At 47.5% G+C, this 24,023-nt stretch overlaps 1 protein-coding gene across 8 annotated transcripts in view; it reads right to left on the bottom strand.

The window, feature by feature from the left end:
* LOC110489094 (glutamate receptor 1) overlaps positions 1-24,023 on the bottom strand; it is a 157,831-nt gene that overhangs the window by 92,229 nt on the left and 41,579 nt on the right. For all 8 annotated transcript variants that reach the window (XR_005035968.1, XR_005035967.1, XM_036943242.1 and 5 more), the window contains exons 3-4: positions 19,802-20,041; positions 7,971-8,155 (exon numbers count right to left, since the gene is read on the bottom strand). Coding sequence is in view for 6 of the 8 variants with exons in the window: in XM_036943242.1 (XP_036799137.1) it covers positions 7,971-8,155; positions 19,802-20,041 (425 nt within the window). In the remaining 2 variants the exon portion in view is untranslated. The remainder of the gene's footprint in view (positions 1-7,970; positions 8,156-19,801; positions 20,042-24,023) is intronic.

Raw genomic sequence — 24,023 nt, 5'->3', positions numbered from 1 at the left:
GAGCTCCAGTGCGCCTGCACGGTCCGGTTTTTCCAGTACCACCTCCACACCCCAGTCCTCCGGTAGCAGCTCCCCGCACCAGGCTTCCTGTGCGTGTCCTCGGCCCAGTACCACCAGTGCCAGCACCACGCATCAGGCCTACAGTGCGTCTCGCCTGTCCAGCGCTGCCAGAGCTTTCCGCCTCTACAGCGCTGCCGGAGTCTCCCGCCTGTTCGGAACTGCCAGTCTGCAAGGAGCTGCCAGTCTGCAAGGAGCTGCCAGACTGCATAGAGCTGCCAGTCTGCAAGGAGCTGCCAGTCTGCAAGGAGCTGCCAGTCTGCAAGGAGCTGCCAGAGCTGCCAGTCTGCAGGATGCCGCCAAAGCTGCCAGTCTGCAGGATGCCGCCAAAGCTGCCAGTTTGCAAGGAGCCGCCAGAGCTGCCAGTCTGCAAGGAGCCGCCAGGGCCGCCAGTCAGCATGGAGCAGCCAGGGCCGCCAGTCAGCATGGAGCAGCCAGGGCCGCCAGTCAGCATGGAGCAGCCAGGGCCGCCAGTCAGCATGGAGCAGCCAGGGCCGCCAGTCAGCATGGAGCAGCCAGGGCCGCCAGTCAGCATGGAGCAGCCAGTCAGCATGGAGCAGCCAGAGCTGCCAGTCAGCATGGAGCAGCCAGAGCTGTCAGTCAGCATGGAGCAGCCAGTCAGCATGGAGCAGCCAGAGCTGCCAGTCAGCATGGGGCAGCCAGTCAGCATGGAGCAGCCAGAGCTGCCAGTCAACCAGACTCTTCCAGATCTGCCAGTCGACCAGACTCTTCCAGATCTGCCAGTCGACCAGATCTGCCAGTCGACCAGAGTCTTCCAGATCTGCCAGTCGACCAGACTCTTCCAGATCTGCCAGTCGACCAGACTCTTCCAGATCTGCCAGTCGACCAGACTCTTCCAGATCTGCCAGTCGACCAGACTCTTCCAGATTCTCCAGTCAGCCAGGATCTGCTAGATCCAACTACCTGCCTGGGCTTCCTCTCAGTGCTGAGCTTCCTCTCAGTGCTGAGCTACCCATCAGTCCCGAGCTACCTCTGTCCCGAGCTGCCCCTCTGTCCCGAGCGGTCATTATGGAGGGTAACCTATCTAGGGACGCTAAGGAGGTGGACTAAAACTATAATGGAGTGGGGTCCACGTCCAGCGCCAGAGCCGCAACCGCGGACAGATGCCCACCCAGACCCTCCCCTATAGGTTCAGGTTTTGCGGCCGGAGTCCGCACCTTGGGGGGGGGGGGGTACTGTCACACCCTGACCATAGTTTACTTTGTATGTTTCTATGTTTTGGTTGGTCAGGGTGTGATCTGAGTGGGCATTCTATGTTACAGGTCTAGTTTGTCCAGTTCTATGTTCGGCCTGATATGGTTCTCAATCAGAGGCAGGTGTTCGTCATTGTCTCTGATTGGGAACCATATTTAGGTAGCCTGGGTTTCACTGTGTTTGTGGGTGATTGTTCCTGTCTATGTGTTTTCACCAGATAGGCTGTTTAGGTTTTCGTTACGTTCATTACGTCCTTTATTTTGTAGTGTTTGTATTGATTCGTGTTTTACGTTTGTTTATTAAAACATGGATCGAAATCTACACTCTGCATTTTGGTCCGACTCTCCTTCTCATACAGAAAACCGTTACATTATGGCTCTAATCTGATAGTGGTAGTGGGGTGGTAGATGTCTAGTCTCCCGTATGGCTCTAATCTGATAGTGGTAGTGGGGTGGTAGATGTCGAGTCTCTCTTATGGCTCGAGTGGGGGTTCTGTAACTGACAGATCGAGTGTGAGTTATGTAACTGACAGAGAGAGTGGGGGTTCTGTAACTGACAGATCGAGTGAGGGTTCTGTAACCGACAGATCGAGTGGGAGTTCTGTAACTGACAGATCGAGTGAGGGTTCTGTAAATGACAGATCGAGTGAGGGTTCTGTAACTGACAGATAAAGTGGGGGTTCTGTAACTGACAGATCGAGTGGGGGTTCTGTAACTGACAGATCGAGTGTGAGTTATGTAACTGACAGAGAGAGTGGGGGTTCTGTAACTGACAGATCGAGTGAGGGTTCTGTAACCGACAGATCGAGTGGGAGTTCTGTAACTGACAGATCGAGTGAGGGTTCTGTAAATGACAGATCGAGTGAGGGTTCTGTAACTGACAGATAAAGTGGGGGTTCTGTAACTGACAGATCGAGTGGGAGTTCTGTAACTCATCATGGACTTTACATGACCTCACACATTCCCAACATATTTGCTTCCTCTGAGAGTCTCTCACACGTTTATATCCCCACTGTGTGTGTGTGTGTGTGTGTGTTGGGAGCAGGCTGGAGGGCATGGCAGACAGTTGCATTAGTTATTAAGGGTGACCCTAGCACAAGGCATGTCCTACAGCACAGCCTCCAGCAAGGAAAACACAGGAGAGGAGAGACGCTGATACCCAAGACACTGGGGGAAGATGGTGGCCAAGATACAGTCACACTGGGGAAGATGATGGCCAAGATACAGTCACACTGGGGGAAGATGATGGCCAAGATACAGTCACACTGGGGAAGATGATGGCCAAGATACAGTCACACTGGGGAAGATGATGGCCAAGATGCAGTCACACTGGGGGAAGATGATGGCCAAGATACAGTCACACTGGGGGAAGATGATGGCCAAGATACAGTCACACTGGGGAAGATGATGGCCAAGATACAGTCACACTGGGGAAGATGATGGCCAAGATACAGTCACACTGGGGAAGATGATGGCCAAGATACAGTCACACTGGGGAAGATGATGGCCAAGATACAGTCACACTGGGGAAGATGATGGCCAAGATACAGTCACACTGGGGGAAGATGATGGCCAAGATACAGTCACACTGGGGAAGATGATGGCCAAGATACAGTCACACTGGGGAAGATGATGGCCAAGATACAGTCACACTGGGGAAGATGATGGCCAAGATACAGTCACACTGGGAAGACACATGGACAAGATACAGTCACACTGGGGGAAGGATGATGGCCAAGATACAGTCACACTGGGGAAGACACATGGACAGTGTGCTAGCGTAGTTTCCATGAGGCCCCAACTGATTTCACAATACATCAGCATTCCAAGAGTAAAAATAAACATGTCCTCATTCATATATCCTCTGACATTATTTGGTGAGCATTTGGGTCTGTGTATTGGGTGAAGATACCTGCGGGTTTAGAGGGCGACGGGGCAGTGTGTGTGTGTCTGTGTGTCTGTGTGTGTGAGTGTGTAAAACACAGGCTGCTATAGAGGCAGAGAGCCGGGAACAGACCTCTGTGATGGATGGAGTCTGTCTGAGCTGAGAACCGCTGTGGCTCCGCTGCTGTAAACTGGTGAGAAGTGATGCAACTACCTTAACTGTGGGCACCAGGTCATCAATAACACTCACACACACCAGACACTGTCTTCACACAGCTAGAGCCAAGCGTTGGAGGAGAGAGAGGGGACACTGTCTTCACACAGCTAGAGTCAAGCATTGGAGGAGAGATAGGGGACACTGTCTTCACACAGTTAGAGCCAAGTGTTGGAGGAGAGAGTTGGAGGAGTTGGAGGAGAGAGAGGGGACACTGTCTTCACACAGCTAGAGCCAAGCGTTGGAGGAGAGAGAGGGGACACTGTCTTCACACAGCTAGAGCCAAGCGTTGGAGGAGAGAGTTGGAGGAGTTGGAGGAGAGAGAGGGGACACTGTCTTCACACAGCTAGAGCCAAGCGTTGGAGGAGAGAGAAGGGACACTGTCTTCACACAGCTAGAGCCAAGAGTTGGAGGAGAGAGAGGGGACATTGTCTTCACACAGCTAGAGCCAAGCGTTGGAGGAGAGAGTTGGAGGAGAGAGAGGGACACTGTCTTCACACAGCTAGAGCCAAGCGTTGGAGGAGAGAGAGGGGAAAGAGGTCTCGGGCTCTTTCTGTTTTTATGTGTGTGTGGGAGGGGGAAGGACGCATTCGTGTGGTGGAGTGGTGCGTGTGTGTGCGCGCGCGCGCGCGCGCGCGCGTGTGTGTGTGTGTGTGTGTGTGTGTGTGTGTGTGTGTGTGTGTGTGTGTGTGTGTGTGTGTGTGTGTGTGTGTGTGTGTGTGTGTGTGTGTGTGTGTGTGTGTGTGTGTGTGTGTGTGTGTGTGTGTCATTAATTGCTATGCCAGGATAAACCCTTCCCAGCAAGCAGTAGCGTGGTGAGTAAGTGTTTCTCTACAGCTCCAAATGTCAACCTAACCGTATCTATATCTCCTGTCTCTAATACACTGAGACTAATACAGTACACTGGACGACTGCTGCCTGGGAGGATCCTCTTATCCACAGTTTGGCCTTCATTGTCAATAATCTTTCCCTGTAGGCAGCTCTACAAACTGGTCACTATCTGGCACAGCCAGAAAGTCAAACTCTGAAACACTAACTAACCCTAACCACACCATGTGCCTTAATGCCTTAATAACAAACTTGTATGTCATTTGTAAATACAGATAAAATTGTTAAATTACGAGCCTAGTAGGTTTAGCCACGGAAAAAGGCAGGAACCTTCCTGCTAGCCATGATTGGCTGAGTTAACGGATGGGTTGAATATGCTGAGAGATGAGTTCAGATTGGTAGCCACGTAGCTCGCTTCTGTCTATAACATGAGATGCTCAGTATGTGTAGATAATCCTTTCTACTACATTTAAAAAAAAAGATATAACGTTAGCCATGCAGAACTGCAAAAGTGTTGCTACAGCTCTCAACAACATTGCTGCCCTGAATTTAGCAGGCGCTATCAACAAAGATCAGTGGGAAAACGTTGTGATGGACGATATTTTGCACACAATCAGTGTGAACCAGAGTGACTAGACACAACAACAGGCCAAACAAGCTGTAGCTCGCTACAAACCAAACAGAAGAGACACGCTGCCGTGAAGCCTTCATCCATGTATACGCGTCATTTTCAGATATTATACATTTCAAATGTTGTCAAAGTTGTTTTTTTGCAGGTTAAAGGGTACGGTTAGCTAGCTAGCCAACGTTAGCTTGCTGGCTCGCTATCTAACATTAAGTGTGTGATCTGTGTATTTACATTATACATATCTCAGGAAACCACTTGCATTGCATAGCTAGCTAACATTGAACCTAGTTGGTTAGCTTTAGATACCTGCAGATTCATACTACAGCATTTCATGCATGGTGGCTAGCTATGACAATCCGTTTGTACTGTAGCTATGGGTAGGGCTTATGGTTAATTGTTTAGCTAGCTAGCTACATGTCTAAACAAAAGACTACACTTCATCAGATGATTACATGACCCATCAAGTTAGCGAGGTGTGTTTGGGGGGTGATTAAGGCCATCTATTGTATTTCATGAACATGTCTAGACAATAGTGACCCATTTACTTAGCTAGATGTGGCTGGGGGTTGGTTATAGCATTTCTTTCACGTGACCCAACAATTTAGACAAGTGTGTCTGGGTAAGCATCATCTAATAATTATTTATATAATATTTTTATCTGGACACTCTCTATTTCTGATATTGCTCCTATCCAAATATGGAAGTAACCATTTCACTGTACCAATTACACCTTCTGTTTCCTGTTCATGTGACAAATCAACTTAGATGTGATTTGATATAGTGTGTGTTTACCAGAGACGGTAATGTGAAGAACAACATGACCTGCACCAAAGTCAGACTAGGATATAAAGTGCATTTGGAAACTATTCAGACCCCTTGACTTTTTACACATTTTGTTACGTTTGTTACGTTTTATTCTAAAATTGATTAAATATTATTTATTTTTTATCAATCTACACACAATACCCCATAATGACATTAAGTGAAAACAAGTTTTTAGACATTTTTGCGAATTTATCACAAATAAAAAACAGAAATAACTTATTTACATAAATTACTCAGAGTTACTTCTCTATGATACTGGAAATTGAGCTCAGGTGTATCTGTTTCCATTGAGCATCCTTGAGATGTTTCTACAACTTGGATTCCACCTGTGGTAAATTCAATTGATTGGACATGATTTGGAAAGGCACACACCTGTCTATATAAGGTCCCAGAGTTGACATTGCATGTCAGAGCAAAATCCAAGCCGTGAGGTCGAAGGAATTGTCTGTGGAGCTCCGAGAAAGGATTGTGCCGAGCCACAGATCTGGGCAAGGGTACCAACATTTTTTTGCAGCATTGAAGGTCTCCAAGAACACAGTGGCCTCCATCATTCTTAAATGGAAGAAGTTGAGCAATTGGGGGAGAAGGGCCTTGGTCAGGGAGCTGACTAAGAACCCAATGGTCACTCTGACCAAGCTCGAAAGTTCCTCTGTGGAGATGGGAGAACCTTCCAGAAGGACAACCATCTCTGCAGCACCCCACCAATCAGGCCATTATGATAGAGTGGCCAGATGGAAGACACAGTTAAAGGCACATGACAGCCCGCTTGGAGATTGCCAAAAGGCACTTAAAGACTCTCAGACCATGAGAAACAAAAATCTCTGGTTTAATGAAACCAATATTGAACTCTATGGCCTGAATGCCAAGCGTCACGTCTCGAGGAAACCTGGCACCCTCCTTACGGTGAAGTATGGTGCCGGCAGCATCATGCTGTGGGGTTGTTTTTATGCGGCAGGGACTGGGAGACTAGTCATAATCGAAGAAAAGATGAATGGAGCAAAGTAGAGAGAGATCCTTGATGAAAATCTGCTCCAGAGTGCTCAGGACCTCAGAGGGAGGCGAAGGTTCACCTTCCAACATTACAACGACCCTAAGCACACACGCAAGAAAATGCAGGAGTGGCTTCGGGACAAGTCTCTGAAGGTCTTTGAGTGGCCCAGCCAGAGCCCGGACTTGAACCCGATCGAACATCTCTGGAGAGACCTGAAAATAGCTGTGCAGCGAATCTCCCCATTCAACCTGACATAACTTGAGAGGATCTGCAGAGAAGAATGGGAGAAACTCCATGCTTGAAGTGTCATACCCAAGAAGACTTGAGGCTACAATCACTGCCAAAGGTGCTTCACCAAAGTACTGAGTAAAGGGTCTGAATACTTAAATGTGATATTTCTGTTTGCTTTGTCATTATGGGGTATTGTGTGTAGATTGATAGGGAAAAAATACAATTGAATCAATTTTAGAATAAGGCTGTAAAGTAACAAAATATGGAAAAAGTAAAGGGGTCTGAATACTTTCCAAATGCACTGTAGGCCAAGGACTACATCAATGTATTTTTACCTGGAGTTGTTCCTACTACTTTCAAACACTTTGTTTTGAAATCTTTGGTTTTTTACTTTACTACCTTACTCACTCTTTTTAGCACATGGCCTCAAATGTGAATCCTTAAATAGATGGGTGGGGCAAAGGCTTAAGATGGTGTGAATGATGCTGAATGGGTGTAGACAAAGAAGTACTCTCCAGTAGGTGTACCAAAACATTAATGGACCATTTTCTCAAAAGTGGAGTTACAAGTTTATCAACTTTTAAAGCAGAATTACTTTCCCATTGTTCCTCAACTGAGGTCACATATAAGCCTATTTTGACTTTGCAGCTGGCCTATCTAGCGGAAATTGCTCAGTTCTGCCTCCACGGCAAGATTCATGACAATAAACGTCAACCTGTCTCTCTTACCTTCTCTTCTCTCTCTCTTTATTACTCTCTGTCTTTCTCTGCTAGCTATGTGGTGTTTATTTCACTGAGAATTCATGTTAATTATGTCTCACGTGCAACAGAGTGATGCTTTCTCAAATGTCTGGATTCAATTAATTCACAGAAAGCCAAAGTATAACGACCCAAATCATGCCTACTTTTGCCATCTGACAGGCATTTTTATGTGGCACAGTTCTGACCAAACCAGGTCTGGCAAAGTTCTGGCTTATGTATGGTAGCTGCTTACCATTTTTGCCATTGCTGGCCCACTACTAGCGATGCAGATGACTCCTGCAATGTCACAGTCTCGTTACCGTTTTGAGGGTTGAGATGAGTCTCTCTATCTTGTTACCTTTTTGAGGATGGAGGTGAGTCTTTCGGTCTCACAGTCGATGATGATCTGTCCCTCCTTCCTCTTGTCCAGGTCTTGGAACACCTTGAGGAACGAGGTCTCCGTCATGGTCTCCACGTTGACAGACGTCACCAGCCAGCTCCTCTCAGCAGCCGTGTCCAGGACCTTCTGCAGCACAGACAGGCCTACAGGTCAGGGGCAAAGGTCATGGGTTAGAGGTGAACTATGGCTGTGTTCCAAAAGGCATCCTATTCCCTGGTGCCCTGGTGCAGTACATGGTGAATAGGGTGCCATTTTGGATGCATCGTATGACATCATTTACACTGTATGACTGACATGTCTTAGAAGCCAAGCATCTTGTCCAAAAGCCCAAGAAGCACCTTTCCCACTAAGCCCAAGAAGCATCTTGTCCAAAAGCCCAAGAAGCACCTTTCCCACTAAGCCCAAGAAGCATCTTGCCCAATAAGCCCAAGAAACATCTTGTCTAAAAGCCCAAGAAGCACCTTTCCCACTAAGCCCAAGAAGCATCTTGCCCAATAAGCCCAAGAAGCACCTTGTCCAAAAGCCCAAGAAGCACCTTTCCCACTAAGCCCAAGAAGCATCTTGCCCAATAAGCCCAAGAAGCACCTTTCCCACTAAGCCCAAGAAGCATCTTTCCCACTAAGCCCAAGAAGCATCTTTCCCACTAAGCCCGAGAAGCACCTTTCCCACTAAGTACAAGAAGCATCTTTCCCACTGAGCCCGAGAAGCACCTTTCCCACTAAGCCCAAGAAGCACCTTTCCCACTAAGCCCAAGAAGCATCTTGCCCAATAAGCCCAAGAAGCACCTTTCCCACTAAGCCCAAGAAGCATCTTTCCCACTAAGCCCAAGAAGCATCTTTCCCACTAAGCCCGAGAAGCACCTTTCCCACTAAGCCCAAGAAGCATCTTTCCCACTAAGCCCGAGAAGCACCTTTCCCACTAAGCCCAAGAAGCATCTTGCCCAATAAGCCCAAGAAGAACCTTTCCCACTAAGCCCAAGAAGCACCTTTCCCAATAAGCCCAAGAAGCACCTTTCCCACTAAGCCCAAGAAGCACCTTTCCCAATAAGCCCAAGAAGCACCTTTCCCACTAAGCCCAAGAAGCATCTTGCCCAATAAGCCCAAGAAGCACCTTTCCCACTAAGCCCAAGAAGCACCTTTCCCAATAAGCCCAAGAAGCACCTTTCCCAATAATCCCAAGAAGCACCTTTCCCATTAAGCCCAAGAAGCACCTTTCCCACTAAGCCCAAGAAGCATCTTGTCCAAAAGCCCAAAAAGCACCTTTCCCACTAAGTCCAAGAAGCATATTGCCCAATAAGACCTATCCATCAATAAAAATGCTTTCATGCTAACATAGACCTATCCATCATAAGACTTTCTCTGACAGCACAGCGATGTAATACATGATTACCGGCTCCAGAGGGACAGTTCATTATAACGACTGGGATGCCATGTACAGATATGTTGTTACAGCACTTGGTGTTACTCTGAATAATCACACGCACACGCACACACACACACACACACACACACACACACACACACACACACACACTTGCACAAACAAATGTGCACCACACATACCAGGGCGACCACAGGCATAAGCGACATAAGTGGCCGCTTAGGGCCCCTGGCCGCAAGGGGGCCCCCATTTTTTTATATATGTATTTTTTTTGGAACTCAATTGGGGTCTCAACTTACTATTTAGAGTTAAAATCGTAGAATACAGAAGGTACAATTTCAAAATGTGGTTGTGCATCAGCAGTTTTTCTTGTTATGTCAGTCACTCAATTAGCCCATTTCAGCTAACATTTTTTAGATTGGAAGTTTGTCTAGCCAGCTGTCTAAACGTGTAGTAATCATGACCGGCAATGCAGGGCACATGCCCAGAAGCCCTAACCTCCATTGGTCACCCATTGTTTATGTTAGTCATTGTCACTCAGATATCTTATTAACATGGCATAAGTCATACAAAATGTGTAGAATTGCAGAAAATGATCTTTAAAAAGGCAAAAGAAAATCACCCCTTGACAAAATGTGTAGAATTGCAGGGAAGTAGCTGTAAAACTGTTCTTTTTTCTCTTCCCCATGGCAACGTGTAGAATTGCAGGGAAATAGCTGTAAAACTGTTCTTTTTTCACTTCCCCATGGCAACATGTGTAGAATTGCAGGGAAATAGCTGTAAAACTGTTCTTTTTTCTCTTCCCCATGGCAACATGTGTAGAATTGCAGGGAAATAGCTGTAAAACTGTTATTTTTTCTCTTCCCCATGGCAACATGTGTAGAATTGCAGGGAAATAGCTGTAAAACTGTTCTTTTTTCTCTTCCCCATGGCAACATGTGTAGAATTGCAGGGAAATAGCTGTAAAACTGTTCTTTTTTCTCTTCCCCATGGCAACATGTGTAGAATTGCAGGGAAATAGCTGTAAAACTGTTCTTTTTTCTCTTCCCCATGGCACCATGTGTAGAATTGCAGGGAAATAGCTGTAAAACTGTTATTTTTTCACTTCCCCATGGCAATGTGTAGAATTGCAGGGAAATAGCTGTAAAACTGTTCTTTTTTCTCTTCCCCATGGCAACATGTGTAGAATTGCAGGGAAATAGCTGTAAAACTGTTATTTTTTCTCTTCCCCATGGCAACATGTGTAGAATTGCAGGGAAATAGCTGTAAAACTGTTATTTTTTCACTTCCCCATGGCAATGTGTAGAATTGCAGGGAAATAGCTGTAAAACTGTTCTTTTTTCACTTCCCCATGGCAATGTGTAGAATTGCAGGGAAATAGCTGTAAAACTGTTATTTTTTCTCTTCCCCATGGCAACATGTGTAGAACTGCAGGGAAATAGCTGTAAAACTGTTATTTTTTCTCTTCCCCATGGCAACGTGTAGAATTACATGACGTGTTACAAAACCGCTAGATTTTCTATTTGCTCCATTGTGTAGAATTGCAGGACCACTAAAATGTTTTGCCGCGAGGTGGGGTACCCCTAACTAAATCTCACTAAGGGCCCCCAAAAGGCTAGGGCTGGCCCTGCACACACACACAGACACAGACAGTCCCTCAGAGGCACCAATTACATCCAGGCCACTCCATTAAGCTGTCCCCATAGGCTGCTAATGCACTAAAGTATCATGGGGGAACAGGCTAGGGAACCAATGGGCTCGCGGCTCAGAACAGGGACAGGAAATATGAGGCCATTAGGGAACACATCGATCATGGCTGCAGATTTACAGTGTGGGAGGCACACACACAGTATCATATTAGACCAATCAGAATCCTCCTGGGAGGGGATAGACAGTTATTCCAGAAGGTAAACAAAGCTTTTACCAACTGCAGAGCGGCGGCCATTACTAAACCAAATACTGAATTATAACAATTACATTATAAGCTAAGCTAATACATGAAGCTGTATTCCACACAGCCAGTCACAACTGCACTAGAGAGAATCATCAAAAATGGCATAAGACCCTCTTTACATATTTCACATGCCATATTTGCAGCAGGGTTGTTGGTGTGTGTCTAACTAGTCAGAATTATGTTGAAAGGTGATGGATGCCTGGCTCCGTTGGATGGTTTAGAGGAGAGGTAGAGAAGTGGTTGAAAAGGGGTTGGTGACACCTGATAAATACAATGTGTCAAATCACATAAATCATTTGAGAAATCAGACCTAGCTTTAGTTCAGTGGGCAAATACAGTCCAGTGGTGTTCAGAATACTTGGTTTCAAACCCAGCAGCCAGTCACATTAAACCATTGACTGCTATGGACAGCAGAGAACTCCATAGACGGAGCTTCTGCTTTCAGGACCATGGTCAACTCCTCTGTTTCAGAGTGGTTTGTTTCAGGACAACTAACCACTCATGGTCAACTCCTCTATTTCAAGGTCTAGTTTCAGGACCATGGTCAACTCCTCAGACAGAAAACACTCTTTTAATTTCTAACTTTTTCTTCTCAACCTTCTGTTGTCGTGGTGTGATTCCAGGACCATGGCCAGCTCCCTAGAGCTCAATCTCACAATCTGCAGTCTTTACCCCTTTTCCACAAGAACACACACACTTATTCTAGTCAAAGTAAAACCTGTTTGCCCCCTACTCCCTGAAATAGAACAAGGAGGTTGAATCGGAAACACAAATCTGAGTCTGCACACCATGAAAAGAACGCTCATAAGAACTAATTATGGAATCTGGCCCTCAAAATAACTAATAATGGAATCTGGCCCTCATAAGAACTAATAATGGAATCTGGCCCTCATAAGAACTAGTAATGGAATCTGTCCCTCATAAGAACTAATAATGGAATCTGAACCTCATAAGAACTAATAATGGAATCTGTCCCTCAATATAACTAATAATGGAATCTGTCCCTCAAAATAACTAATAATGGAATCTGGCCCTCATGTGAACTAATAATGGAATCTGGCCCTCATGTGAACTAATAATGGAATCTGGCGTTCATAAGAACTAATAATGGAATTTGGCCCTCATAAGAACTAATAATGGAATCTGGCCCTCAAAATAACTAATAATGGAATCTGGCCCTCATAAGAACTAATAATGGAATCTGGCCCTCATAAGAACTAATAATGGTATCTGGCCTTCAAAAAAACTAATAATGGAATCTGGCCCTCATAAGAACTAATAATGGAATCTGGTCCTCATAAGTACTAAAAATGGAATCTGGCCTTCAAAAAAACTAATAATGGAATCTGGCCCTCATAAGAACTTATAATGGAATCTGGCCCTCATAAGAACTAATAATGGAATCTGGCCCTCATAAGAACTAATAATGGAATCTGGCCCTCATAAGAACTAATAATGGAATCTGGCCTTCAAAAAAACTAATAATGGAATCTGGCCCTCATAAGAACTAATAATGGAATCTGGCCCTCATGTGAACTAATAATGGAATCTGGCCTTCAAAAAAACTAATAATGGAATCTGGCCCTCAAAAAAACTAATAATGGAATCTGGCCCTCATAAGAACTAATAATGGAATCTGGCCTTCAAAAAAACTAATAATGGAATCTTGCCCTCATAAGAACTAATAATGAAATCTGGCCCTCATAAGAACTAATTGGACTAACACATGGAGAGACCGACACGTGGGAGGAGAGAGAGACAGATCATTTTATTTATTTTTATTCACTAAAAAGGGCCATTTTGTGAATATTGTTTATGAGGGTGTTAATGGACGTGAACATTTATTTTCACCGTTTCCAGGCTTCTGAAAATAAAAAGAGACACACTTTAGAAGTTAACGGCTGTTGCTCAGTAACACATCTACACAGATGTTATCTGGGGAGAAAATAGTTTTAAAATCCCTGCGACTGCAAGAAAATGGCAACACTCAGAGATGTATCTTTATGTTCACTCTGTGCATACCAAATCCCTATTCCCTTTATTGTGCACTTCTTTAGGAAATAAAGTGCAATTTGGAAATAAGGTGCAATTTGAGACAGACTTTCCAGTTAAAGCGCTTAAAAAAGTCATATTTATAAAGAGAAGCTCTAAATGTATCTGTGATGGAAGATGGTAATATGAAGACAGATGTGCTCAAAATCAACAAAGATGCTTCTTGTGTCAAGGTGCTGAAATGTGTGCAACAATAAATACCTGCATGAACACAATGACCCATGCAAGCATTCACGCACAAACGTACGCACGCATTCTCACACACACACACACACACACACACACACACACACACACACACACACACACACACACACACACCTGCATAAATGTATGAATACCTTAATCTCTCCCCCAGGCATTCAACTTTAATCCTCATTCAGGCCTGCATAGCAATGGATGGTGACTCCCAGACCAGTCTACCAAAGAGAGAGCCCTGCTGGGGGACTAAACACAGACTGCTATAATCTACACTGACAAAGGTGCCTGTCTGTATACCTCTATTTAGCCTTGTGATAGGGAACAAAGTGCCATCGACAACGGCCTGAAGACACACAGCTGCACAGGCACACACATACGCACGCATGCAAGCACACACACACTATAACCGAACAAACACCAATTTTTCTTACAGGCTTAAAATAACCCTTTGGACAAGGCAGCTGGAGAATAGTATCCAGGCAACAGGAGGCAATATGGATGATGATATGGATTCCAGAACTCTCCATCCCACCGCTCAATTACGCACGCACACACGCACACACACACACACACACACACACACACACACACACACACACACACACACACACACACACACACACACACACGCCAACACACAAACAGCAGGGTTACTGGCAATGCAGTCCCTCACTGGCCGATATTTTTTTTATTTTATCTTTATTTAATCAGGCAAGTCAGTTAAGAACAAATTCTTATTTTCAATGACGGCCTGGGAACAGTGGGTTAACTGCCTGTTCAGGGGCAGAACGACAGATACCTTGTCAGCTCGGGGGTTTGAACTCGCAACCTTCCGGTTACTAGTCCAACGCTCTAACCACTAGGCTACCCTGCCGCCCCAGGATAAAGGGATCTAGGGAGATAAAAACATCACTGGGACATGCATGACGCTCTAGCTATCATGGCTTCTATGAATCACAAGGATCAGTCCTCTGTGTGAAACCCCCTCTGTCATAGTCCTGTTGTGTGTCCAGACAGACTAATAGAGTGACAGTTTATCAAGGTCTCACAGTTGTCATTAAACTGGCTTTATTTCAGAGAGTGTAACATCACTCAGCAGTCACAGCACACACAAAGAGACATGCACGCACGCAAACAAGAATGCATACACACACAAATACATAAACACGTAGGCATGCACACACACACTGCCAGCGTATGCAGAGTTTAGTGTAGCTTGACAGTTATGCTCTGAAACACACAACACCTGAGACAGATGGCACAGCATTATGGGTAGGCTACAGCTGATTGGCTGGGAGGGGAGTATGGGAGGAGGGGAGGGGAGGTGAAAAGAGGGGAGAGACCGGGAGGAGAGGAGGGGAGAGGAGGCGAGAGACTGGGAGGAGAGGAGACGAGAGACTGGGAGGAGAGGAGGGGAGAGGAGGGGAGGGAAGGCGAGAGACTGGGAGGAGAGGAGGAGAGAAGAGGTGAGAGACTGGGAGGAGAGGAGGGGAGAAACTGGTAGGAGAGGAGGGGAGAGGAGGGGAGAGACTGGGAAGAGAAGAGTGGAGAGAAGGGGAGAGAGTGGGAGACTGGGAGGAGAGGGGGGAAGAAACTGGGGGGATGGGAGAGGAGGGGAGAGACTGGGAGGAGAGGAGTGGAGAGATGGGGAGAGACTGGGAGGAGAGGAGGGGAGAGACTGGGAGGAGTGGAGGGGAGAGGAAGGGGAGAGACTGGGAGGAGAGGAGGGGAGTGGGGGGCAGAGAGACTGGGAGGAGATGAGGGGAGAGGAGGTGAGAGACTGCGAGGAGAGGAGGGGAGAAGAGGGGAGAGACTGGGAGGAGAGGAGGGGAGAGACTGGGAGGAGAGGAGGGGAGAGACTGGGAGGAGAGGAGTGGAGAGACTAGGAGGGGAGGAGGGGAGAGACTAGGAGGAGAGGAGGGGAGAGACTGGGAGGAGAGGAGGGGAGAGACTAGGAGGAGTGGAGGGGAGAGACTGGGAGGAGAGGAGGGGAGAGACTAGGAAGAGAGGAGGGGAGAGACTAGTGGGAGAGGAGGGGAGAGACTGGGAGGAGAGGAGTGGAGAGACTAGGAGGGGAGGAGGGGAGAGACTAGGAGGAGAGGAGGGGAGAGACTAGGAGGAGAGGAGAGGAGAGACTGGGAGGAGAGGAGTGGAGAGACTAGGAGGGGAGGAGGGGAGAGACTAGGAGGAGAGGAGGGGAGAGACTGGGAGGAGAGGAGGGGAGCGACTAGGAGGAGTGGAGGGGAGAAACTGGGAGGAGAGGAGGGGAGAGACTAGGAGGAGAGGAGGGGAGAGACTGGGAGGAGAGGAGGGAAGAGACAGGGAGGAGTGGAGGGGAGAGGAGGGGAGAGACTGGGAGGAGAGGAGAGGAGAGGGGGGGGCGGAGAGACTGGGAGGAGATGAGGGGAGAGGAGGTGAGAGACTGCGAGGAGAGGAGGGGAGAAGAGGGGAGAGACTGGGAGGAGAGGAGGGGAGAGACTGGGAGGAGAGGAGGAGAGAGACTGGGAGGAGAGGAGGGGAGAAACTAGGAGGAGAGGAGGGGAGAGACCAATGGGAGAGGAGGGGAGAGACTGGGAGGAGAGGAGTGGAGAGACTAGGAGGGGAGGAGGGGAGAGACTAGGAGGAGAGGAGGGGAGAGACTGAGAGGAGAGAAGGGGAGACACTAGGAGGAGTGGAGGGGAGAGACTGGGAGGAGAGGAGGGGAGATACTAGGAAGAGAGGAGGGGAGAGACTAGTGGGAGAGGAGGGGAGAGACTGGGAGGAGAGGAGTGGAGAGACTAGGAGGGGAGGAGGGGAGAAACTAGGAGGAGAGGAGGGGAGAGACTAGGAGGAGAGGAGAGGAGAGACTGGGAGGAGAGGAGTGGAGAGACTAGGAGGGGAGGAGGGGAGAGACTAGGAGGAGAGGAGGGGAGAGACTGGGAGGAGAGGAGGGGAGCGACTAGGAGGAGTGGAGGGGAGAAACTGGGAGGAGAGGAGGGGAGAGACTAGGAGGAGTGGAGGGGAGAGACTGGGAGGAGAGGAGGGGAGAGACTAGGAAGAGAGGAGGGGAGAGACTAGTGGGAGAGGAGGGGAGAGACTGGGAGGAGAGGAGTGGAGAGACTAGGAGGGGAGGAGGGGAGAGACTAGGAGGAGAGGAGGGGAGAGACTAGGAGGAGAGGAGAGGAGAGACTGGGAGGAGAGGAGTGGAGAGACTAGGAGGGGAGGAGGGGAGAGACTAGGAGGAGAGGAGGGGAGAGACTGGGAGGAGAGGAGGGGAGCGACTAGGAGGAGTGGAGGGGAGAAACTGGGAGGAGAGGAGGGGAGAGACTAGGAGGAGAGGAGGGAGAGACTGGGAGGAGAGGAGGGAAGAGACAGGGAGGAGTGGAGGGGAGAGGAGGGGAGAGACTGGGAGGAGAGGAGAGGAGAGGGGGGGCGGAGAGACTGGGAGGAGATGAGGGGAGAGGAGGTGAGAGACTGCGAGGAGAGGAGGGGAGAAGAGGGGAGAGACTGGGAGGAGAGGAGGGGAGAGACTGGGAGGAGAGGAGGGGAGAGACTGGGAGGAGAGGAGGGGAGAGACCAGTGGGAGAGGAGGGGAGAGACTGGGAGGAGAGGAGTGGAGAGACTAGGAGGGGAGGAGGGGAGAGACTAGGAGGAGAGGAGGGGAGAGACTGAGAGGAGAGAAGGGGAGACACTAGGAGGAGGGGAGGGGAGAGACTAGGAGGAGAGGAGGGGAGAGAGTAGGAGGAGAGGAGGGGAGAGACAGGGAGGAGAGGAGGGAAGAGACAGGGAGGAGAGGAGGGGAAAGACTGGGAGGAGAGGAGGGGAAAGGCTGGGAGGAGAGGAGGGGAGAGACTAGGAGGAGAGGAGGGGAGAGACTAGGAGGAGAGGAGGGGAGAGACTAGGAGGAGAGGAGGGGAGAGACTAGGAGGAGAGGAGGGGAGAGACTGGGAGGAGAGGAGGGGAGAGACTGGGAGGAGAGGAGAGGACACCTGGTGTGGACAGGAGGGGAGAGACTGGGAGGAGAGGAGGGGAGAGACTAGGAGGAGAGGAGGGGAGAGACTAGGAGGAGAGGAGGGGAGAGACTAGGAGGACAGGAGGGGAGAGACTGTCAGGAGAGGAGGGGAGAGGAGGGGAGAGACTGGGAGGAGAGGAGAGGACACCTGGTGTGGACAGGAGGGGAGAGGAGGGGAGGGGAGAGGAGGGGAGAGGAGGGGAGAGACTGCGAGGAGATGAGAGGACACCTGGTGTGGACAGGTGCGTCATTTTTTCTCTGTTTTTTTTTGCACCGACAGAAAATGAAGCAGCTGAAACGTGTTTGCTTTCCTCTTGCTGACATACAAGTATGCTTTTCAAATACCCTGACAAAATGAGAGCGTTAGAGATATTCAACACTCTCCTACTCCTTGTGTGACAAATCATTGTGTCTGTGTGTCTTTGTGTGTGTTGTCTGTCCATGGGCAGGTGTTTCCTAGAGCCGTGGCTGAAAAGGCTTTTCACTGTGAAAGGACACAATGGCTACTCCTTACCCCTCCACTGTCACCATGGCAATCAGTGAATGACTAACTGTGGTTGGTATGACAACTGATGTCTTGCACAAGACAGGACCTGTGAGAGGTGTGTGTGTGTGCAGGAAGTATTTATTGTGTACGTGTTTACGTGTGCGCGTGCAACACTCACGCAGTTGTACATGTACGTGCGTAAGTACGTTTGTGTGTGTGTGTGTGTGTGTGTGTGTGTGTGTGTGTGTGTGTGTGTGTGTGTGTGTGTGTGTGTGTGTGTGTGTAACGTTCTCTAACGTGCAGATTTTACAGGCTCATGTTCCATTTCTAAAGCTATTCCTGACACTCACCTGGAACGTCATACCCTGTGCCCCAGCGATCCTACCAAACCTCCAGCAACTCCCCCGTATATTAGCCTGGATAGTCAGCTGAAAATCACTCTGTTTCACTACCGTGTCACTTGGTCTCCTTGACAACCTTGACAAACCAGCCAGTGGTTGTGTTTTACAGTAATGTCGTGGTCCTCTGTAGCTCAGTTGGTAGAGCATGGCGCTTGCAATGCCAGGATAGACGGTTCGATTTCCGGGACCACCAGTATGTGAAAGAATGTATGACTGTAAGTGTCTGCTACCGTGCATTAGGAAAGTATTTAGACCCCGTTGATATTTTGTTACGTTACAGCCTTGTTCTAAAATAGATTCAAATGTTTTTTTCCCTCATCAGTCTACACACAAAACCCCATAATGACAAAGCAAAAACAGATTTTTAGACATTTTAGCAAATATACACACTACCGGTCAAGAGCTTGGGGTCATTTAGAAATGTCCTTGTTTTTGAAGGAAAAGTTCATTTTTTGTCCATTAAAATAACATCAAAATGATCAGAAATGTTAATGTTGTAAATTACTATTGTAGCTGGAAACAGCAGATTTTTTATGGAATATCTACATAGGCATACAGAGGCCCATTATCAGCAACCATCACTCCTGTGTTCCAATGGCACGTTGTGTTAGTTAATCCAAGTTTATCATTTTAAAAGGCTAATTGATCATTAGAAAACCCTTTTGCAATTACGTTAGCACAGCTGAAAACTGTTGTTCTGATTATAGAAGCAATAAAACTGACCTTTAGACTGGTTGAGTATCTGGAGCATCAGCATTTGTGGGTTCGATTACAGGCTCAAAATGGCCAGAACCAAATAACTTTCTTCTGAAACTCGTCAGTCTATTCTTGTTCTGAGAAATGAAGGCTATTCAATGCGAGAAATTGCCAAGAAACTGAAGATCAAAACACCAGTCTCAATGTCAACAGTGAAGAGGCGACTCTGGGATGCTGGATTTTTTAAAACCTGTTTTTTTCTGGGTATTGTGTTTAGATTGATGAGGGGGAAAAAACATCTAATCAATTTTAGAATAAGGCTATATCGTAACAAAATATGGAAAAAGTCAAAGGGTCTGAATACTTACTGAATGCACTGTAAATGGAACATGTTCCGTGTTGTCTTATATTTGTGCATTATTGTGAAGTTGATATAGTCTTTTCACACTATAGGGCCGACCAGAACCGTACTGAGCAGGCAATTATATTTTCTTTTACATTGTGCTTTTGAGCATGGTCCCAGCAATTATGTTGGAAGAATAACCAGGCCGACCCAGTACAGCTATTCTTTCACATGCAGACACTATTCAGAGAACACATAATTTGACCTTTGACCCCTTTACTCACCAGAATCTGAGCTGTACATGTAGACGAACTTGGTCCATCCGTAGTGGTCTATGACCCCCACCAGAGTGTCCTGTAGCTCGGGTCTCAGCTGGATCACAAACTGGTTGGCCGTCTCGATGGGGAAGGAAGGTGTGACGAAACACACGTGCAGCGCCCCGCAGAACGACATCAGCATGTTGACCGTCTTCCTGTCGTAGAGGCCAATGATAGCATAGACACCTTTAGAGAACTGGGAACAGACTGGGGGCAAGGAGAGTGGGGCGAGGGAGGGGGAGAGGGAGGGGGAGAGGGAAGACAGAGAGAGAGAGGAAGGGGGAGAGGGAGGGGGAGAGGGAAGACGGAGAGAGAGAGGAAGGGGGAGAGGGGAGAGGGAGGAGAGTGGTAAGATGGAGAGAGAGAGGAAAGGGGAGAGGGAAGGGGAGGAGAGTGGGAAGATGGAGAGAGCGAGGAAGGGGAGAGGGAGGAAAGGAGAGAGGGAGAGAGAAGAAGAGGGGTGGGGAGAGGAAGAGGGGCGGGGGGAGCGGAAGAGGGGGAGGGGGAGAAAAGGGATGACATTGTTGACTTTCTGGCATTTAGGTTCACATTCTGAAGACCTGTCGATTGAAAACATAATGTTACATTGCGAGATAAATTCTGCACAGATTAGGGTAACTGTACATTTTAAGTACCATGATAGACTGTCTATATGCAGCATGATGGGCTTTCTATTTACTGTGAGAAGTGGAAGATGGAGGGATAGACAGATGTGGAAAAGAAAGGTGAGAAATGGACATGAGAGGTTAATCAATGCATCCTCTGGGTTCCACTGACATATCACTGACAGCAGTACTCATGATTCCTATGTCACATACTTTTCTCTCTTTTTTCTCTCTCTCTCTCTCTCAATTCAATTCAATTCAATTCAAGGGCTTTATTGGCATGGGAAACATATGTTAACATTGCCAATGCAAGTGAGGTAGACAACATACAAAGTGAATATATAAAGTGAAAAACAACAAAAATTAACAGTAAACATTACACATACAGAGGTTTCAAAACAGTAAAGACATTACAAATGTCATATTATATATATATACAGTGTTTTAACAATGTACAAATGGTTAAAGGACACAAGATAAAATAAATAAGCATAAATATGGGTTGTATTTACAATGGTGTGTGTTCTTCACTGGTTGCCCTTTTCTCGTGGCAACAGGTCACAAATCTTGCTGCTGTGATGGCACACTGTGGAATTTCTGTGGAGTTTTTCAAATTTGGATTTGTTTTCGAATTCTTTGTGGATCTGTGTAATCTGAGGGAAATATGTCTCTCTAATATGGTCATACATTGGGCAGGAGGTTAGGAAGTGCAGCTCAGTTTCTACCTCATTTTGTGGGCAGTGAGCTCTCTCTATCTCTCTCTCTCTCTCTCTCTCTCTCTCTCTCTCCTGCTGACTTGTTCTCTCTCTCTCTTCTCTCTCTCTCCCTCTCATTCCCTGGTCTGCCACTGCCTCCCGTTGAGCCAAAATGGCCTCCATCTGTTTTGATCCTGTTACCTTCATTTTCGTTCTTACTCTCATTTCACTGCACTACGACACATATCTCTTCCTCTCTTTTCACTGCACTACAACACATATCTCTTCCTCTCTTTTCACTGCACTACAACACATATCTCTTCCTCTCTTTTCACTGCACTACAACACATATCTCTTCCTCTCTTTTCACTGCACTACAACACATATCTCTTCCTCTCTTTTCACTGCACCACAATATATATCTCTTCCTCTCTTTTCACTGCACCACAAGACATATCTCTTCCTCTCTTTTCACTGCACCACAAGACATATCTCTTCCTCTCTTTTCACTGCACTACAACACATATCTCTTCCTCTCTTTTCACTGCACCACAAGACATATCTCTTCCTCTCTTTTCACTGCACTACAACACATATCTCTTCCTCTCTTTTCACTGCACTACAACACATATCTCTTCCTCTCTTTTCACTGCACCACAAGATATATCTCTTCCTCTCTTTTCACTGCACCACAATATATATCTCTTCCTCTCTTTTCACTGCACCACAAGACATATCTCTTCCTCTCTTTTCACTGCACCACAAGACATATCTCTTCCTCTCTTTTCACTGCACCACAAGACATATCTCTTCCTCTCTTTTCACTGCACTACAACACATATCTCTTCCTCTCTTTTCACTGCACTACAACATATATCTCTTCCTCTCTTTTCACTGCACCACAACACATCTCTATCTCTGCTCTCTGCTCTGGCAGTGTGCTGCTCTCTTTTCCCTCTCAGGTCTGGTCTGCTCTGGCCTTTGCTGGTCTGGGGCTGGGTTATTTTCTGCTACGTCTTGTCTGTGGGTGGTCCAGGCCTCATGTTTCTCTGTATTCACCCAACAGATTGAGGCTCCAGCATGTTCAGCCTGTTCAAAGCACAGGGCCAGATTACAGTGAGGGGAGGGGCAGAGGGGAGGTAGGGGAGGGGCCGAGGGAAGGGAGGGGAGGGGCCGAGGGGAGAGGCAGAGGAGGGAGGGAGGGAGGGAGGGGAGAGACAGACAAATACAGTCGCTGCCCAATAGGCCTGCCCCACCGCAGAAAAACAGCATTCTCCACGCCACGTGTGTGTGTGTGTGTTTGTGTGTGTGTGTGTGTGTGTCTTCCATATGTATGGTGACTCACCCTACGTAGAGCGCTCCCTGAAATAGACTAGCCTACTTGCACCTCGCCACTCAGAAATTGTACAATTGTAACAGACGACTCCCATGGTCACCCTCTGAAAAAGTACACGTGAAACTCTACTATTAATAATTAACCCATGGAAACCTTGATTTAACCATTTAACCATTCACACTCTTCAGCTCTTCTGGCATGATGACCTGATACCCCTGGTATGATAAGTAATCCTTATTCATATGATCAGTGGTCTTCTGCCTGAGTCTGCTGCTCCAGTTATAGGGATTAGAGACAGCAGCACCAGTACAGTACCAAACCATTAGAGACAGCAGCACCAGTACAGTACCAAACCCTTAGAGACAGCAGGACCAGTACAGTACCAAACCCTTAGAGACAGCAGGACCAGTACAGTACCAAACCCTTAGAGACAGCAGGACCAGTACAGTACCAAACCCTTAGAGACAGCAGGACCAGTACAGTACCAAACCCTTAGAGACTGCAGGACCAGTACAGTACCAAACCATTAGAGACAGCAGGACCAGTACAGTACCAAACCCTTAGAGACAGCAGGACCAGTACAGTACCAAACCATTAGAGACAGCAGGACAGGTACCAAACCCATAGAGACAGCAGGACCAATACCAAACCATTAGAGACAGCAGGACAGGTACCAAACCCTTAGAGACAGCAGGACCAATACCAAACCCTTAGAGACAGCAGGACCAATACCAAACCATTAGAGACAGCAGGACAGGTACCAAACCCTTAGAGACAGCAGGACCAATACCAAACCCTTAGAGACAGCAGGACCCAATACCAAACCATTAGAGACAGCAGGACAGGTACCAAACCCTTAGAGACAGCAGGACCAATACCAAACCATTAGAGACAGCAGGACCAGTACAGTACCAAACCATTAGAGACAGCAGGACAGGTACCAAACCCATAGAGACAGCAGGACCAATACCAAACCATTAGAGACAGCAGGACAAGTACCAAACCCTTAGAGACAGCAGGACCAATACCAAACCCTTAGAGACAGCAGGACCAGTACAGTACCAAACACTTAGAGACAGCAGCACCAGTACAGTACCAATCCCTTAGAGACAGCAGGACCAGTACAGCACCAAACCCTTAGAGACAGCAGGACAAGTACCAAACCCTTAGAGACAGCAGGACCAATACCAAACCATTAGAGACAGCAGCACCAGTACAGTACCAAACCCTTAGAGACAGCAGGACCAGTACAGTACCAAACCCTTAGAGACTGCAGGACCAGTACAGTACCAAACCCTTAGAGACAGCAGGACCAGTACAGTACCAAACCCTTAGAGACAGCAGGACCAGTACAGTACCAAACCCTTAGAGACAGCAGGACAGGTACCAAACCCATAGAGACAGCAGGACAAGTACCAAACCCTTAGAGACAGCAGGACCAATACCAAACCCTTAGAGACAGCAGGACCAGTACAGTACCAAACACTTAGAGACAGCAGCACCAGTACAGTACCAATCCCTTAGAGACAGCAGGACCAGTACAGCACCAAACC

This window comes from Oncorhynchus mykiss, chromosome 14, assembly GCF_013265735.2.
Source record: "Oncorhynchus mykiss isolate Arlee chromosome 14, USDA_OmykA_1.1, whole genome shotgun sequence".
Lineage (NCBI taxonomy): Eukaryota > Metazoa > Chordata > Actinopteri > Salmoniformes > Salmonidae > Oncorhynchus > Oncorhynchus mykiss.
This window is presented reverse-complemented; position numbering and strand designations above follow the sequence as displayed.